This window comes from Acomys russatus, chromosome 7 (assembly GCF_903995435.1).
Source record: "Acomys russatus chromosome 7, mAcoRus1.1, whole genome shotgun sequence".
NCBI lineage: Eukaryota > Metazoa > Chordata > Mammalia > Rodentia > Muridae > Acomys > Acomys russatus.
The window spans coordinates 49,009,680-49,028,513 of NC_067143.1; the positions used below are offsets into that span (position 1 = coordinate 49,009,680).

The 18,834-nt window shown below is 41.2% G+C and overlaps 1 protein-coding gene across 1 annotated transcript in view; it reads left to right on the forward strand.

The window, feature by feature from the left end:
• Nars2 (asparaginyl-tRNA synthetase 2, mitochondrial) overlaps window positions 1-18,834 on the forward strand; it is a 102,767-nt gene that overhangs the window by 25,801 nt on the left and 58,132 nt on the right. The window contains exon 6 of the mRNA XM_051148960.1: window positions 13,269-13,363. Coding sequence (XP_051004917.1) covers window positions 13,269-13,363 — 95 coding nt within the window. The remainder of the gene's footprint in view (window positions 1-13,268; window positions 13,364-18,834) is intronic.

The following is an 18,834-nucleotide window of genomic DNA, read 5'->3' on the forward strand; positions in this document are numbered from 1 at the left end:
TAGCTCCTTTTAAATTTTTAGATGGCAAATGAGCTAACCTGGGTCAGCCCTCTTATGAAAAAAAAGCCTAGCATTCGATTCCCCTGGTTGTACTGTTGTCTTCAGTTGCTTTGGCTTACTTAAACGTCCCGCCCCACTCATCTCTCCGTATCTTATCTGCTCTCCACCCTTGCAACCTCCCCCCAAAATAAAAAGAACATACAAACAGAACAAAGCAGAGCATGGAAAACATCTCGTCATGTAAGCTGTAGTGTGTTACAGTGTCTCCCACACGATACCTTTCTGTCCCCACACCTTCTCTTGCAAATGTTCGTTGCTATGAGTCATTGGTCTGGCTCGAGGTCTCTGGCTTCTGTGACACCATCAATATTGGATCCTCACCGGAACTCCTCGTGGATTTCCTGTTGTTGCCTTATGTCATGAAGAGCCTGCAGCGTTGGAGCAGCAGGATCAACCCTTCCATGCACCCCAACAGTTCACAGACGATGTAGATTTTTGGGGTGGGGTGGGTCTGAGTGGTAGCTGAGTGTTGTACACCACCAGGGTGAGCACAATCCTGAGTATTTGTGTGCTAATGCAGAGGGACTCTGTACTCCTACAGGAATATGTATGCCTTCTTTATATATTTACTACCCAAATATTACTGTTTTCAGTGCACTATATCTTCTTTCTTCATTCATCAGTAGTTCTTACTGCTCTTTCTAGGAATCTACCTTATTCCTTTAAGGCCACTTACTATTTCAGAGTATTATCACATGTACTTTAGCTCATTGGAGTTATTCTTTACTTGTAGAAGTTTAATTATTTCCACCCTTTCACTAAATTCTATTATATTCTAACTATGTTGCACAAGTGAATATAGCTATAGCATTGTACTGATCACCTTTATGTCGCGGTTATAAAAATACCCCTAGAAAAAGTGACTTGAAGGGTTTGGCATAGCTTTCGCTTGCAGAGGGATGGAGTCCATCATGGCGGGTAAGGCAAGAGCAGGGAGCTGGGTGTTCACATTTTCATCTACACACGGGAGTCGGAGTCGGGGAGGAGGGGCATGTGATGCGGTGAGGCTGTGAACACTCAAAGCCCACCCCCAATGACGTACTTCCTCTAGCAGGCTCCATCCCTTAAAGGTCTCATAACCTCTCCTACTGGCCACAGCCTATGGAGGACTGCTGTTATTCAGATCACTACCCTCTTACAGGAATGACATGTGGGAAAGACATATTTTGTGTTTTGATTGAAGTTCACTGTTACTTATTTCTGCTGTATGATGTGTGAAGATAATTTGTAGGGGACTTGTTTGGGGTTTAGATTTTAACACAGCAGCTCTTAAGTGTATGGAACCAAATTTTAATTTTTCAAAAATTTAATTTGGCATGTTTTTAGTCTAATTTTAAAGAACTTTGAAAAAGCTAACTAAAAAAGAAAGAACTGTCAGGTTAAGAGAAGTATATTAGGCCCTGCACTGGCTAGTATAAAATCCAGTATGCAGCTCCACAGCCTCAGCTCACTTGTTTATTCACTTGGTCCCCACCTTTACACTCTCTCTCTCTCTCTCTCTCTCTCTCTCTGGTATCACCATCTGAGCTTACGAGTCGCGGGCCCTTACTTCTTCCATTTTTCTTGCCTGTTCTCAGATGTTTGGCAGGACAGCAGACAGTTACAGCTTCCTTTTCTGTACAGCAAATTGTTGTCAGAATGAAACCTTTCTCAGACTGAGCGTGGGTGTTCTGGAATGTGGATGGACCCTAAGTTTAAGAAAGATTATTTTTACTTTAGAAGTTCAGTGTGTACCAATACACATTTGTAGCAACCAAAAAACGTGGAAAGAAACTGGACTTACTAAGAGTGGCTAGGCAGTGAAAGTCTTGTTAATAACACTCCCAGCAAAGTACACGCGGTTCATTGCTGCTCCTGTTTCCCTTAGGTTTCCTTTTTCTCTATACGATGCTCTCTAAGGACTTGTCAGGACCATTCCTTTAGCACTTCTAGAAGCCTATTTGAGCACAACTTGATAGAAAACTTGTATGTTCCCTACTACCAACTGTAAATCCTTGGAGACTGCCTAGCAAACTTTGGCTCAGTTGGTAAATTGCTTGCTGCACAAGCATAAGGACCCAGGTTCAGATCCTCAGCACCCATGTGAAACAGTGAGTGGGCCATTGTGTCTGTAACCCCAGTTCTGGAGTTAATGGAGCAAGAGGATCCTGACGGCTTCCTGGACAGCCAGCCTAGTCAAAACTGCGCTCCAGGCTCAGTGAGATACCCTATCTCAAAACAAAACAAAACAAAAATAGGGTCATGATTGAGGAAGGCACCTAATGTCAACTTCTGGCTTCCACACATAGGCACATGGACACATGAGTACACCACACAGGTGGATGTGGGAGAGCACTGTATACTTTAGGGTGATTTTTAAAGAAGCATTCTGAGTGGGGGGGGGGTGCGGGGAGAGGGATGTTTGTAGTACATGTCTTTAATCCCAACAATTTAATTAAAGGATTAATTCCTTATCTTATAAAGGGATTATAATATAAAATCCTTTATATTATAAGAGGATATATTTAAAAAGGATTAATGAATAAATTAAAGGATTGATCAATCCTTTAATCTCCTCTGGGAGGCAGAGGCAGGTGGATCTCTGAGATTGAGGCCAGCCTGGTTTACAGAGTGAGCTCCAGGACGGGAAGGCTACACAGAGAAACCCTGTCTCAAACAAAGCACATCGAAAGCCATTCCGAATACCATTAACTTCATCTTATCTCTATGGAGAAACGAGCAGTGTAGGAACAACCTGGAATACTAGTACTAGTAACTGCACTGGAGCCTGAGAACCTGGATTCTAGAACTGATCTTACTCAAAGCTGCCTGTGTATGGCATTTGACCTAACACTCAGTGGTCCCATTTTTAAGCATTGATGTTTAAGTCTGTATAGCTTAGGCTCTTTGATTCTTTATTTTATCTCTATTATGAAGATTACATTTAGCTTTCTTAGGAGCCCTCAATTGAAATTCACACACGCGCACACACACACATGGGTGGTGGAGCACACAGATGGGTAATAGTCTGCATTTTCTTTATGATTTTGAAGAGAAATTACAGATTGGAATAAGCAATACAACGGCCCACAGTTTGACTTCAGACCTTTCAGGTTTCTATGGCATGCTTTTTATTTACCAGTTTTACTCTCAACTTTTCCATTCTGGGATTATGAGTAAACAGAAGTGAGGGTGCGGGGACAAAGTAGAGGACAGGAAAAAGCAAAGGAGATGAAATAGCATGTGAGCACTTGGGTGGCTGTGCTGGTTAAGTAAACTTTCCGTCAGTGACTGTGTTCTTTTCCACTGTTAGCTCACTGCTGCTCACTCACTCACTCGCTCCCCGCTGCACAGTTTCTACGGAGACAGCTGACTTGTATGGGTTTTTCTATCTCGTTCCCCTGAGACTGAAACTGCTCAGCTATATTTGTTCTGCCATGAGAACAGATAACTGGGAGACAATTCAAAACATTTGTTTAATATTTTCTTGGAAATCCTCGAAGAGGCAGAGGGTTCTACACCTTGATGATTTAAAAAAAGAAAAAGGTCACTGGTTCTGAGCATCTTAAACTGTTTGTTGATTCTTGGTTTTCTGCTTCTTTGATATACTATTTTTTAGCTTCTAGTGGCAGAATAACTTAGAAAAAATTTTTTTTCTCCTGTTGCATGTGTTGCTTTCATAACTTTTATATGACCAAGCTAAGGTTGGGCATGGGAAAGATTTTAAAGTCCTTTGTTGTGTTAGTTTCTTTCTTTTTTTGTTTTTCTTTCTTTCTTTCTTTCTTTTTTTTTTTTTTTTTTTTTTTTTTTTTGTCCAAAGGTCAAATAAAATCTTACACTGAGACTCAATCTATAAAAGAGATAAAAAGTAGTGGGTGTTAATGAGTTGGCTTATGTCTGAGTCCTATGATCATTCGTATGCATGTAACATTAGGAACCTGAGTGACCATGGAAAAAGCCTCCTATAAAATGCTGTGAGCTCTTCCTACAAACGGTTAAGGTCACAGTCCAGCAGGAAGATCTTAAGGCGTTGCCTGTGACCATGCTGCTCTGTATCCCTCCTGGAAGACCGGCCTGAGGCTCCTTTTGAGCTGGTCTTTCCTGAAATGCACTTGTGGCTTGCCTTTTGTCTTTGGTTTCTTGTTCTGGTTTTGGTTTTTATCAGAAATTTCCATGTAAGAAAATATATAATGAATATTCCTCTCCACTAGTGAAGACCTTCCATTGTTGGTATCCATGTTTTTAGGGGTGTGTGTGTGTGTGTGTGTGTGTGTGTGTGTGTGTGTGTGTGTGTGTGTGTCACTGGGGGTGGGGCTTGGATGTTTCAAAAGCCCACAGCCTTCCTTGTTAGCTTGCTCATTAGCATGCTTGTGTGTGTCCCCTCCCCCACTTGCAGTGGGTCAGATGTAAGCTCTACTGTTTGAGTCCCATGTCTTTTGCTATGCTCCTCAACAGGATGGTCATGGACCCTAACCCTCTAACACAGTGAGCCCCAGGTTAAATCATGCTGTCTTAGCACAGCAATGGAAAAGTAACTAAGATGTCTCTTGTAATTCAAGCTATCTTAACACATACTCTGTAGCCAAGATTGACATTACACTCCTGTTCCTTAGCTTCCTTGCTGGGATTATAGACATGAACTATCATGCCCAGCCTGTTACAATCTCTGGGGACTACCATTGTACATGTAGTCCTTTGTTGACTAAAACGTAATTGTTTTATATGACTTGATTAAAACAGCCAATATGAAGCCTTTTCACACTAGTTTTTTTTTTTTTAACTTTTAATTTTATTTATTTAGTTGTTCACTTTACATCCCAATCATATTCCCTATCCTCCTCTCCTCCTGGTCCCCCCCTTCCCTCTTTCTCCCTCCCTCCACCCCCCTACCCCCCCCCATCAGGAAAGGACACACCACTACCACCACCCCTGCCACTAACCCACCCCAGCACTTCAAGTTGCATTGGGACTGAGCACATCCTCTTCCACGGTGGCCTGCCAAGGCAGACTCACCACAGGGAAGTGATCAAAAAGCATGCAACAGAGTCTATGTCAGAAACAGCCCCCACTCTCCTTAGTAGGGGACCCACAGGAAGATCAAGTTGCCCATTAAGTATATATGTGTAGGGGGCCTAGATCTAGTCCATACAGGCCACCCTGTGCCCTGGTTGGTTGACCCTGTTGGTCTTCTTGTGAAGTTTCTGTCCCCTCTGGGTCCTTCTATCCTTCCCCCTACTTTTCCACAAGGTTCCAACTAATCTTTGGCTGTGAGTCTCAGCATCTGTTTCGATCCTTTGCTGAGTAGAGCCTCTCAGAGGCCAGCTATGCTAGGCTCCCATCTGCAAGCATAGCAGAGTGTGACGAATAGTGTCAGGGGCGGGCTCTCTCCCATGGGGTGCGTCTCAGCTCAGGCCGGGGGTTGGTTGGACATTCTCTCCATCTCTGCTCTATCTTTATCCCTACACATCTCATAGGCAGGGTAAATTTTGTGTTGAAGTTTTTGTGGGTGGTTTGGTGTTGCAACTCCCTCCACTAGGAATCCTCTCTAGTTAGAGGGTGGCCTCTTCAGCTCCTGGCCCCCGCTACTAAGGGTCTTAGTTATAGTCACCCCCCATATCCTCCCTGGAGCGTACCCTGCTGTAAGTCTCCAGTTTGTCTCAGAAATCCCCTCCCCACACAGTTTCTCTCATTGTAGACCAGGTTGGCCTCAAACTCACAGCACTCCGCCTGCCTCTGCCTCTTTGAGTGCTGGGATTACATGTGTGCGCCACGGTGCCTGGCTCAGACTGGCTTCTCTTACTTGTAGAACTCATTTAAAGTCCATATCTCTCCCGGGATTGACAGTTCATTTCTTTCCATCACCGAATGGTATTGAGTCCTCTGAGTGTACCACAGCTCGTTCACCTTCGGAAAGACGTCTTAGTTCCTGCCTGCTTCCTAGTTCTGCCAGCTATGAATAATGCTGCTATAAATATAAACATCCCTATAGAGTTTTCTTAATATGGACCTAAGATTTTAGCCCTTGTGGATAAATAAAAAGGGACACAATCCAGGCTTCATGGTAAGAGTGTTTGTTTTTTAAGAGACTGAGTGTGTTACAGAGCAGCTGTGCCATTTGCCTTCCGTCAACAGTAGTGAGCCTGCCGCTTCCCACCCTCTCTAGCATCCAGTGTTGTCATCAGTGTTCTGGCTTTTGACCTTTGAACTAGGTATGTGATGATCTTGATGGGCTCTTCTGGGTGCTTGGCCAGCATCCTGCTGTGAGTCATTTTCTGTGCCTCACAAGGCTCATCGCCACCCACCCTCAGCTATTAAAATGAACAGCAGTTAGTATTTTCAGCAGTCTGTGACCCACAATTCCTTAGTATGCCTGAATAAGCAAAATCTTGGGGAGAGTTTTAAGTTCCTTTGAGAAAACACAGCAGTTAGTAATGGGCGACTCAACGAGGTGACTCATCAGCATCCAGACACGCTCACTTTGAAAAACTCCTACTTAAGGTTTTTGGGGGCTTGATTTTCTTGTTGTTTGTCTGTTTGTTTTTAACATTTATTTATTTATTTATATAGTGTGTGTCTGTGCTTAGAGGAGTCAGTGCTCTCCTTCACTTGGTAAAATGCAGAAGTACCTATAATTGAGGTGGTACACAAGTTTGGTTTTCAATGGCAAGAACATGGGAAAGAAAATCTCCATGAGGAAGACAAGAGATTAAAAATGCATGAGTAACTACACATTTGAACAAAGTATATGACCCAGATTCCGTTCCCAGCATGACATAACAGCTCACAATCATCTATAGTTCAAGTTCCAGGAGACTCAATTCCTTATCTGGCCTCCAAGGGCACCAGAGACACACACAGTGCACATATATATAGAGGCAAATTAGAAAGCCTGGAGACCTAGCATGGGAGTTAAATTACTCATAATGCCTTTCTGCTCTGCTCATAGGTCACTGTCTTCCTTATCCATCGTTAGAGAAGCTTCTTCCCACAACAGGTGGGAACAAATACATAGACCCACAGTCACACATTATGCAAAGAATGAGAGATCTTGGAACCCTGAGCCCTGAATGGGATGTCTCCATCAAAAACTTTCTTCTCAGGGCTCAGGGTTCCCTGAAGAAAAGGAGGTGGGAAAAGTGTAAGAGCCAGAGGACACCAAGAAACAAGGCCTTCTAAATTAGTATGATCAAGGCAGATATGAGCTCACAGAGACCGAGGCAGCATACATAAGGCCTCCATAGGTCTACACCAGTTTGGTTCCTCTGCATTCATATTATGGCTCTGGTTCTCACACTGTGGGTAGAACGACCCTTTCATGGGGGGCACATATCAGATGACCTTCAAGTCAGATATTTGCATTATGACTCATAACAGCAAAATTACAGTTAGGAAGTAGCTGTGTTAAAGGTTGTAGCATTAGGAAGGTTGAGAACCACTTGGCTTCCAGTGTAGTATTTTTATAGGGTTCCTGACTGTGTGAATGAGTTGGGTCTGTGTTTCTTGTGCTTTCTCTTGGGCTCTTTTCCTTCTGTTTCTTTGTTCTGTCCAATTGTAATGTGTTAATTTTGTTTCATCTTACTGTGTTTTATTTTATTATTATCCCTTAGAAACCTGTTTGTTTTCTAATGAGAGACAGAAAGGGGTGGATATGGGTGGGAGAGGAGGTGGCAAGGCCTGGGAGGCGAGGAGGGAGGGGAAGCCATAATCAGAATATATTATATCAGGGAAAAGAACCTAGTTTCAAAAAGAGGACAAAAATTAAATGTGTTGTATGTGTGGAGGTCAAAGGGCAGCTTGCAGCGGTTCGTACTCTTTCCATTGTGTGGGTTCCAAGGATAGAATGGTAGCAAGCACTTCTACCCATCGAGCCGTCTGGTGGCTCTACAGACATCCTTAGCTTCAGCACATTCTGTAGAATTAGCAGTAACGGTTTACAGTATGCCAGCATTTCCTGCTGGTTTCTGTTTCTTATGAAATCATTTTCCATTGCTTCTTAACAAATCATAAGACCGGTGGCTTAAGACAGCCTGTAGTATTTATCTTACAGTCCTATAGGTCAGAAGTCCGGAACGGCATGGCTGGAGTGTGACGATGCCAAAACCAGGGTCTCGGCAGTTCTCAGTTAGAACCTGACTTCTGGACACTCCCACCCCACCCCCCCTTTTACTCAGAGTTCAGTTCCTTGTATTTGTAGTGCCCAGGATGCCCTCAGCTGCCAGTGACTGCTCTCCAGGGCGCTTCATGGCTGTCTCTGTCCGCAAGCAAAAGCAGCAGCATGTCTCCCGACTTTCAAAGTGCTCATGCTGTTAGGCTAGCTGTGCCCAGTTAAACTCTGGATCTTGAACCTGTTCGATATGGAGCTTCAGTTGAATTTGGAAACTCAATTTACATCAGTAACTAGGATTTGAAAATAGCCAGGGTCTGGGAATCATGGGGACACGTCTTAGAGTGGTGCCTGCCACACTGAATTTTCACCTGTACTTGATATTATACAACCTTCTTTTTCTAGCAATCTGGTGTTTGTCAAGTGTTCTTAGTTTGTCTTCTTGTAATTTACTTTTTTAACTTTTTGATCAGTTTGAGAACTTCTTCACATATATCTTAGCCATTTAAGCATGCATTTCTGTAAATCTACTTGCCCATTTTTAGATTATTTTGTTTTCTTTCTTGTTTTCTCAGCAGGAGGTACTTTATATATTCTTCTCATTAATCACTTACTAATTTTAAAGATTTATTTTTATTTTTTATTAATATGTGTAGGTAGATATGTGTGCACTTGGTGCCCAGAGAGGCCCAGAAGAGGACATCAGATCCCCCGGAAGCTGAATGTACAGTTGGTTTTGAGCTGTCTGATGTCAGTTCTGGGAACCAAACACAGGTCCTTTGTAAGAACAATAATCTGTCTTCAACACTAGGCCATCTCTCCACCCCAGCACTTGCTGATTCCAGTGCTACAAACATTTCTTAATACGACACTCCTCTGTTAGTCTTGTATGTCTTTGCTTTTTAAAACAATATTCCTTGACTTCAATGCTTTCAGATTCATGTTACTAGTAACAGAGATGTTTAGGATTATAAATTTAGGATTATAACCCTAAGTTTTAAATTCATAACCTCAGGGTAGTAGTTTTTGACCTCAGGAGATTCAGACTCAGTTTGTTTTCAGTCCTTAAGGCAAGGCCTCACTTTATTTCCCAGGCTCCCTAAACTCTTGGGTGCAGGCCCTCCTCCTTGCCTCAGCCCTGGACAGCTGAAAACAGATGTTGTACTGCACCTTGTAAATGAGTTCATGAGCTCATCTTCCATTTATGCTTGTATAATTGGGCCAAAATTACTTTGACATGCAATGTATTTGGAGGGAGTGTGCATGTTCCATAGCACGAATGCTTGTGGACATCAGAGGACAGTGTTTGAGAATTAATTTTCCCCTTTGGTCATGTGAGTCCTGCAGATCAAACCAGGTAGTCAGGCACCTTTACCCATTAAGACATCTCCATGACCCCAGAATTAGCCATTGTAAAGAGTACATTTATGGTATTAAGTTCATAATGCTTGATAGCTAACTGCCTCTGTTAAATTCTGAAAGAGTTGTTTCTCAAAACAACAGAGAAACAAACCCTTTAAGTGATAACGTCTCATTTTCCTCTCCCCAGAGACAGGGACCCACCAGTGTCTCTCAGTGGATTTCTCTATTATGGATGTTTCCTACCGTGGAACCGTACAACAAACATTACTTTATTTTAAGTATATGTATTTGGTGTGTATGAGTATTCTGCTGCATGTGTGCCTGGTGCCCTTGGAGGCTAAAGAGGGTATCAGATCCCCTGTGCCCAGAGTTAGCCGTGGTGGTGAGCTGCTGCACGGGTGAGGAGAGCTGAAGCCAGGTACTCTAGAAAAGTAGCTAGTTCTTTTAACCACTGAGCTAATCTCGTAGCTACAATATAAGTTATTTTAAGTATACCTTATTTTACTTTGCATAATATTCTCAGGGTTTATATTTTAATATATAAACATATACTTAAACATTTATAGGTATATGCTTTCTAATGCTGGATAATATTCTATTTTGTATATATCACATTTGTTTGTCCCTTTTTGCATTGATGGATATTAACATTGTTTTCCCCCTTTGGCTGTTACAGCAAACATTTTTGTTCACATACTGTTAAGGACATTTCACACAAGTATTTGTTTACTTATTGAATTGCAGAGTTATTTTAATGCCTTGAGGAATAAAAGACAGTTGGAAGAGTGAGTAACCTCTTTACCCTCAGAAGTGGTGCAGTGGGGGTCAGTGAAGGATTCCCGCCTGGATGAGTGCACAAAAGGGACCTCTGTAGATTCAGAGCAAAGAGGATGCTATTGTTGCTTCCAGAGGAAGCCAGGCAAGATAGGACAGACTCCTTGTACATAGGCGTGAGTGTGTGTTCCCGCTTCCTTCTCCTTTACCCATCTCTGCACCAACTGCACATAATTCCAATCCTTTTTTTCACTTTCTCCTGGTGGACAAGGTTACCTCAGGTCATGGCCACAACAGCGGTTCCAACCTGCCCCAGTTGTGTCCTTTCATTCTGTCTCCAAGGATTTACTTTAAAACCTCATTTTAATTCTTACTGATGCATACTAGAAGTAGCTTTGTTGGGTCATGGTAAATATATTTTAAATTAGGAAACCACTAAACTCCTTTCCCCTGGTAAGTGTCATATTTTTTTTGTCTCTAGTTTTATTTGTTGTTGTTTGATTGCTTGGTATGTTTGTTTTTTGTTTGAGTTCTTTCTCTCTCTTTTTTTAATTGTGATCAATGAAAAATTTATTACTCCATTCTTCTGAAGGTTTGTCAGATTTGTTTTATAGCCTGCTATGATTAACCTTGGAGATTGATCCATTCACACATTCTGCGGCTAAGTGAATTCTTAAGTTACCATTTTCTTGATTTAGCATTTAGTTGTTTATTGTAAACTTTTGACTATTTTTCTAAGTTCTTCAGTTTTTTCTCCCCATGTTGGAGAGGCTAGGCCTGTGGAGTTATCCCCATCTGTCTCAGTTAGAGTTACTGTTGCTGTGATGAGACACCATCACCAAAGCAACTTACCTTCCTGGTGAGAAGTGGAGATTTTTGTTTGATCTTGACTGTGTCATGTGAGACTGTTTAGACAGCAAAGGTGATGAAGGAAGAGACATTGGGTCACCTTTGGCCAAGCTCACATGATACGTCATATGATAAGTGTCCTCTGCGGTAGGAAGACCACTCACAGGAGGCTCAGCACTGTGAGGGCAAGACAGGAGTCTCCAAACCAAAGTTACCCCTGGTTCCTTTTTGCTTCCCTTTCCTCCCTGTTGGCTTCTGCAGCACAGCCTTCAGCATTTTCATCACTCTTTAGTTTTGTTGTCTCTGGGTTCTGAGGGCTTGGACCCTTCATTGCATAACTGGGTCATAACTACATTTTCATGTACCCTGGGACTTTCCACATACACACACTTTGCAGACATTGCTCTTATGAATTATTTCTTAATACAAATAGCTCACAATGCTTTTTTAATACTATGAAATAAAAGGTTATAGGCAATATAGTTAGTGCACATGGAAGTATAAAACTGAATGTAAATAATTGTAATATAAGGGGAAAATAAGCTAACTTATAATGCATGCAGCTCATCTTATACCTGCATGTACATAACATGAGAAGACAAAGAGAAGTAGTATTATGTTTGCACCCACTTAAGTAGATTGGGTAGATGTACAATTCGAATCCATTTTGCCCACCTACTAATAAATGAAACATTGAAATCTGCTCATAATTCCACCAGGAAACTCTTAGACACGTCCAGTAATGAGCATATCTAGAAAGAAAGCAGTATCATTCGTAGAAGCCTAAAAATAGATACTAAATGCCTAGGAATAAACCTAAGCAAGGAGTTGGAAGACCTCTTCATTGAAAACTAAACAACGAAGAAAACACTAGAGGGTTGAACTACCTCTTATGCATATAGATTGGGAGAATTAATGTGACTAAAAACAATATATGGATCAGATGCACTCCTCCATCAAAATTTCAGTGACCTTCTTCAAAGTACTAGAAAGAAATCCTTAAAATTATATAGAAGCATAAGATACTCCGAACAGGCTGGGCAGTGGTAGCTCATGCCTTTAATCCTAGCACTCAGGAAAAAGAGGCAGGTGGATCTCTGTGGGTTCTAGGCATGCAGCGTGGTCTACACAGGTAGTTCCAGTATAGCCAGTGCTATGAAGAGAACCCGTCTTGAAAAGCAAAAAAAACAAAACAAAAAACCCTCCAAACAGCCAAAACAAAGCAATCCTGAGAGAAGAGTGATGCCAAAAGTATCATTATGCCAGATATCAAAATATGCTACAGACCCATACTTACAAAAATATAATACTGGCACAAAAACAGATATGTGGGTGATTTTTATATTGTGTAGGGCATAATAGTGAGGTGATGGGGTGGAGACATTTAGTACAGACAATTAAAAATATATTTTTCAGTCTGAGTCTAAATCTTGAAGAACCTGTGGATACAAGAACTGCTAATAATTTTATTCATAAGTTTATAATGCTTTTTATAAGAATCTAAAGTAAGGGGGCTAGAGATTATATAATAGTTAAGAGCACCAGCTGCTCTCCCAGAAGACCCGGGTTTGGTTCTCATTGCCCACATAGCAACTCAAACCATCTGTAATTCCAGTTCCAGGAGACAATGCTCTCTTCTGGCTTCTATGGGCACGATGCAAGCACTTACTACACTAATATAATTGCAGGCAAAATGCTCATACAGGTAAAATAAAAATAAATCTGTTTAAAAAACAACAGTAAAAGTACTATTAATATTTTAATAATATGGCATGTCCTAGAAGCTACTCCCTGAGACAATTAGGTCTTAATTGTAGCTCCTAGTTAAAGAGGTCATGTGAATTGTCATGTTTTATGTTTTAATTCATAATCTCTTGCTCTTTAAAGAAAAATGCATGAAGAAGTCCTATGTCCTATAGTTACTGTGTTTTTAAATTACATGGTAAGCTCCTTGCTGTTAGAACTGTTTACATAGGAATGCTCTGATCTAGGTATATGAACACATTTTATTTTAGTGACAAGGAATAGTCCTTACATATGCTTAACTGCAATAGTGTTTTTAAGCTCTGGATCATGTATGGTTGTGAAAAGCAAAATAAATGCATAATAGTTTTTTGTGGCGTGTGTTTTTTATTTACAGCCTTCAAGCAAGATGAAGTCACCCCAGGAGAATTTCTTTGATGTTCCCGCTTTTTTAACCGTCTCAGGACAACTTCACCTAGAAGTGATGTCAGGGTACACAATTTTTCTTCTTGTTTATGATTTGAGGAAGAGTGAAACAGTGTGCTCAAATGTAAAAGCTGAAATTATTCTGTCATTAGTCTATTGAACAATTTGAAAATGTCCAAATGAGGGGCTAAAAAGATGGCTCAGTGGTTAAGACCATTTCTTGTTCTTGAAGAGGACCTGGGTTTGGTTCCTAGCACCTACATGGTGCCTCACACCTGTTTGTAACTCCAGTTTCCAGAGTTCTGACATCCTCTCTGAGCCCTTAGGGCACCAGCCATACATATGGTACATAACCACGCATGCTGCACGCATACACATACAATAAATAAATCGAAAAAGAAGAGAAAAAGGAAATGTCCAAATGTTTTCCAAGTAAAATCACATTAGTCTAGACTTCCATTTTTAGTAAAAAATATAACAGTAAAATGTGAAGTTAAAAATTGTTTTAAAGATTAATTTTTTATTATGTATATAGTGTTCTGCCCACAAGTATGCCTTCAGGCCAGAAGAGGGCACCAGATCTCATTACAGATGATTGTGAGCCACTATGTGGTTGCTGATAATTAAACTCAGGACCTTTGGAAGAGCAGACAGTGCTCTTAACCTCTGAGCCATCTCTCTAGTTCCCTGAAATTTTTTTATTCTTAATTATTCTTGCTTAAATCTTAACCATGTAATCAAAATTTTAATATAATTGGCCATAAGCATGGAAGTAAAGACTGCTCAGAGTTTATGCTTGAGCCATATACTAGCTCATTTCACTTAAAAGGAAAAAATAGGAATGTAGGAAACATTTTTGTTCAAAATTGATAGCCTGTGTGCGTACATACATGGGTGCGTGCATGCATGCGTGCGTGCGTGCGTGCGCGCCTGTGTGCGTGCCTGCGTGTGTGAGAGTGCATGTCTGTGTCCAGAAGAGGGCAATGGGTCCTGTAGAATAGAGTTGCAGGCAGTTGTGAGCTGCCTGACGTGGGAACCAGGAACTGGACTTAGGTAAGAGCAGCAAGCATTCTAACCCACTGAGCTATCCCTCCAAACTATCAGCAGCTGGATTTTAAAGAGAAAATTAACACACTGTACTGTAGATCCATTAACAAATCTTTTAAGTTAATTGAGTAAATCTCTGCCACTGTCAGACCTTTGGGAAATCTGTGTGTTCCTGTGAGCCCAACAACAAAAGTTCTCCCTGAGACTTCCGCTCTGTGACTCTGTAGCTAATTTCTTGATGCTCACCAAACAGTACTGACTTACCTAGCTACATCTTTGTCTTTTATCTCTTGGAATTGGGACCTTTAAAGTCTCATCAGAAAACTAGCTTAAATGAAAAACTAATTAAGTATTTGTGTATGTGTTTCTCATTGTTTTAAAAATGCACAGATAGGAACATTCACAGGAACTGTAATATAGAATAAATTGCATGGTTTTTTTTTTTGCGGGGGGGTTGTATGTATGTGTGTGTGTGTGTCTATTTCACTGGCATGATGGAAAGTCATTGGTGACCAACAAACTCAACAGCAGACTAGAGGTAATCTTGAAGCTTCTGTAAGGCAGGAGACACTGTCAAGAGAACAAAGCGACAGCCTACAGACTGGGAAAAGATCTTTACCAAGCCTACATCTGACAAAGGTCTAATATCCAAAATATATAAAGAACTCAAGAAATTAAACACCACCAAACCAAATAACCCAATTGAGAAATAGGACATGGAACTAAACAGAGAATTCTCAACAGAGGAACATCAAATGGCTGAGAAACACTTAAAGGAATGCTCAACCTCTTTAGTCATCAGGGAAATGCAAATCAAAACAACTCTGAGATTCCATCTTACACCCATCAGAATGGCTAAGATCAAAAATTCAAGCGACACCACATGCTGGCGAGGATGTGGGGAGAGAGGAACACTCCTTCATTGCTGGTGGGAATGCAAACTAGTACAGCCACTTTGGAAATCTATCTGGTGCTATCTCAGAAAACTGGGAATAGGGCTTCCTCAAGACCCAGCTATTCCACTCCTTGGAATATACCCAGAAGATGCTCCAGCACACAACAAGAAAATTTGCTCAACCATGTTCATAGCAGCCTTATTCATAATAGCCAGAACATGGAAACAGCCCAAGTGTCCCTCAGTAGAAGAATGGATAAAGAAACTGTGGTACATTTACACTATGGAATACTACTCAGCTATTAAAAACAAGGAATTTCTGAAATTTGTGGACAAATGGATTGAACTAGAAATTATCATAATGAGTGAGTTAACCTAGAAGCAGAAAGACTCAAATGGTATATACTCACTTATATCTGCATACTAGCCCAAGGGGCATGTCCCACGAAAGCCTTCACTTACCAGGAAACTGGAACAGAGGGGAGGACATCCTATTGGGACTCTAGATGAGAGAAGCATGGGAGAATAGCAAAGTAGAAGGATCCAGAGGGTCCTAGAAACCTACAAGTAGAACATTATGAAAGGCAGATTTGGGCCCAGGGGTCCCGCTCAAGCTATGGCACCAGCCAAGGACAATACAGGTGGTAAACTTTAAACCCCTACCCAGATCTAGCCAATGGACAGAACATTCTCCACAGTTGAGTGGAGAGTGGAGTATGACTTTCACACGTACTCTGGTGCCTCATATTTGACCATGTCCCCTGGAGGCGGAGACCTGGTGGCACTTAGAGGAAGGATAGCAGGTTACCAAGAAGAGACTTGATACCCTATGAGCATATACAGGGGGAGGAAATCCCCTTCAGGAACTGTCATAGGGGAGGGGAATAAGGGGAAAATGGGAGGGAGGGAAGAATGGGAGGATACAAGGGATGGGATAACCATTGAGATGTAACAAGAATAAATTAATAAAAAAAAAAAACTGTACTTTCTGCATATGGCAATAAATGCCTGCAACCCCAGCACTTCAGAGGCTGAGGCCTTCCTAGGTATTCAAAGACAGTTTAGCAACTGGCCAATTAAGAATTCTATATTAATTACAATTTTTTTTGCATCCTATAGACTGATAAACCCTAACTTCTGGTATTATTTCTTGTAACTGGAAGAAGTTATTTGTTACTGTAGGTAGCAAAGTGTACACATTGATCTGTAACTTCACATAAGATAGACTTCCTTTCACAGTAAAGAAGTAATACTAGAGCAAGGGCATTCTTCTAAGTGATGACCTTTGCATGGGTCTCTATTCCCATAGTGCACTGAAAAGACATCGCCTTTTAAAAGCTGTTTACCTTTTGCACTGTATCCAAGGTATAGATAAGCTTTATAAATAATCTTTCCAGGCTCGATACAGACCTATAATCCCAGCATTTAGAAGGTGGAGACTGGGGCTCGGGGCGGGAGGCTAGAGAGATGGCTCAGTGGTTAAAAGCACTGTCTGCCCTTCCAGAGGTCCTGAGTTCCAGTCCCAGCAACCACACGGTGGCTCACAACCATCTATAGGGATCTGATTCCGTCCTCTGGCCTATGGGTGTACATGCTGATAAAGCACAGATACATAAAATAAAGTAAATCTTAGAGAAAGAGGAGGAGGTGGAGAATGGAGGACCACTAGTTCAGTGTCAACCTTACCATATATAGCAAGTTTGAGGCTAGCTTGGGCTACATGACACATTGTCTCAAACCAAAGCAAACAGTACTACTCTATTTAACCTGTTAACCTATACTGGTAGAGGCAAGGTGCTTCCCCCTCAGAAGGCTCGTGTACAGGATGTCAGTCTACCAAACATTTGCTTCTGTATCATAAGACTACTAATGCAATAAACATGTCTCTTTCTCAGCAAAGTACAGTGGTGTATAAAATTCAATGCATGATGAAACTTGATGAAGAAAGATTAATTGGGTCTTCAATTTATAATATGAATTTCTAATAATGCCACCCAAATGTTACTAATTTAATATGCACAGTTCTCAAACTATTAATATATAGAACATGATTACTCTAATAAGAAATTTTTAGTATTCTTTCTCTTAGCTTTGTGTTTTGTTTAATTTTATTTAAAAGACTGAAAGCCATGAGTGTAGTTAAATTTAGAAGGCTAGCATTTTCCAGAGAACCCCTGTTAGTCTAATGGGTTATGACTGTTTTCAGTTTTACATAGATACTCTGTTTTGGAATAGTGTCTGGATGGATAGACAAGTTACAAATGCACTGTAGTTTCTCCCCCCCTCCCCCCCACCCATCACTCCCCCAAATCTTCCATTACTTTGCTGCATTTATCAAAACGAAGAGCATAGTGTTAATGAATAACAGTCAAGCAGATTCCAGGCTTTGTTTGGATTTCACTGGTTTCTCTATTAATGTCTTCTTTTTCCAGGGTTCAGTTCAAGACATTTGAAATGTCCTGCTTCCACGTCTCCTCGTGGCTGTGGCTGTGTCCCAGCCTCTGTTTTGCATGACCTGTAGAATGTAGCCTAATCTTAGGTCATCTAATGTTTTTCTCCAAATTAGACCTAGTTTGTGAGGTTTTTTGGAAAGGATAGCACAGAGATGACGTGCTGTTCTCATCTCATCCTCTGAAGGAGTCTGCGTTGTATGTGGAGCCGTCGGCTGCACTGTTAGATAGAATCCTGCATGTCAGATCTCTCCAATGAAAATGTGCTGTGTTCTCCTTTCTCTACTCTGTTCTTTATAAGGGAACAAATAACTTGACTCTCACTTGGATAAGGGTTGGGGTATAGAAAATGGAACTAACCGAAGCTCCTTGGGGCTCTGGGGAGGGGATATCTGAAATTCTGTAAGGCGGGTTTGTTCATTTATGGAAGGTCTGTCATTTACATCAGAGTGGACTCAGCTACATCTGTCCTATAGTTCAAGTTAATAATGTTTTACTACTTAATTACTTAAACCAGTTTAGCTGTGCAAAACTCAGTACAGATTGAGTCTTATGTGCCTTTTACTGTCTTGCTGCCCTGTGAGTATTCCTATATCATCTAAAACTACAGGATGCGTTAGTTTTCTCCTTTTGTTTTAGGTTTGTTGTCCCTCCCTATGATAAATCTACACGGACACATCATTATCACCTGAAGCTGTCCGTAGTTAACACGAGGGCTCATCCTCAGTGTTGTGTACTCTGTGCCTTTTGACACTTGTATCTACTATTTTCACATACAGAATAGCTGCCCTGCTGTGGAAACTCACACATCAGTCGGCTTCGTGTCCACAGAGCTTCCTGTTTTCTACACTGCCATGGACCTGGAGTCCTGCATACAGCCTTTGCGGAGTGGCTTCTTCTCCTTAATCACAGGCATCGGAGGCTCCTCTGTGCCTTTTCAGTACTTGATGTCCCATTTCTTTTTAATGCTGGGCCATATTCTGTTGCTCACATATGATAGTGTTTACCTATTTACCCACTGAAGGACATTATTTTATTGTTTACAAAATCAGGCACTTTCCGCAGTATACACACACACACACACACACACACACACACACACACACACACACACACACATTTATTGATTTGTTTTTGTGTGTTGG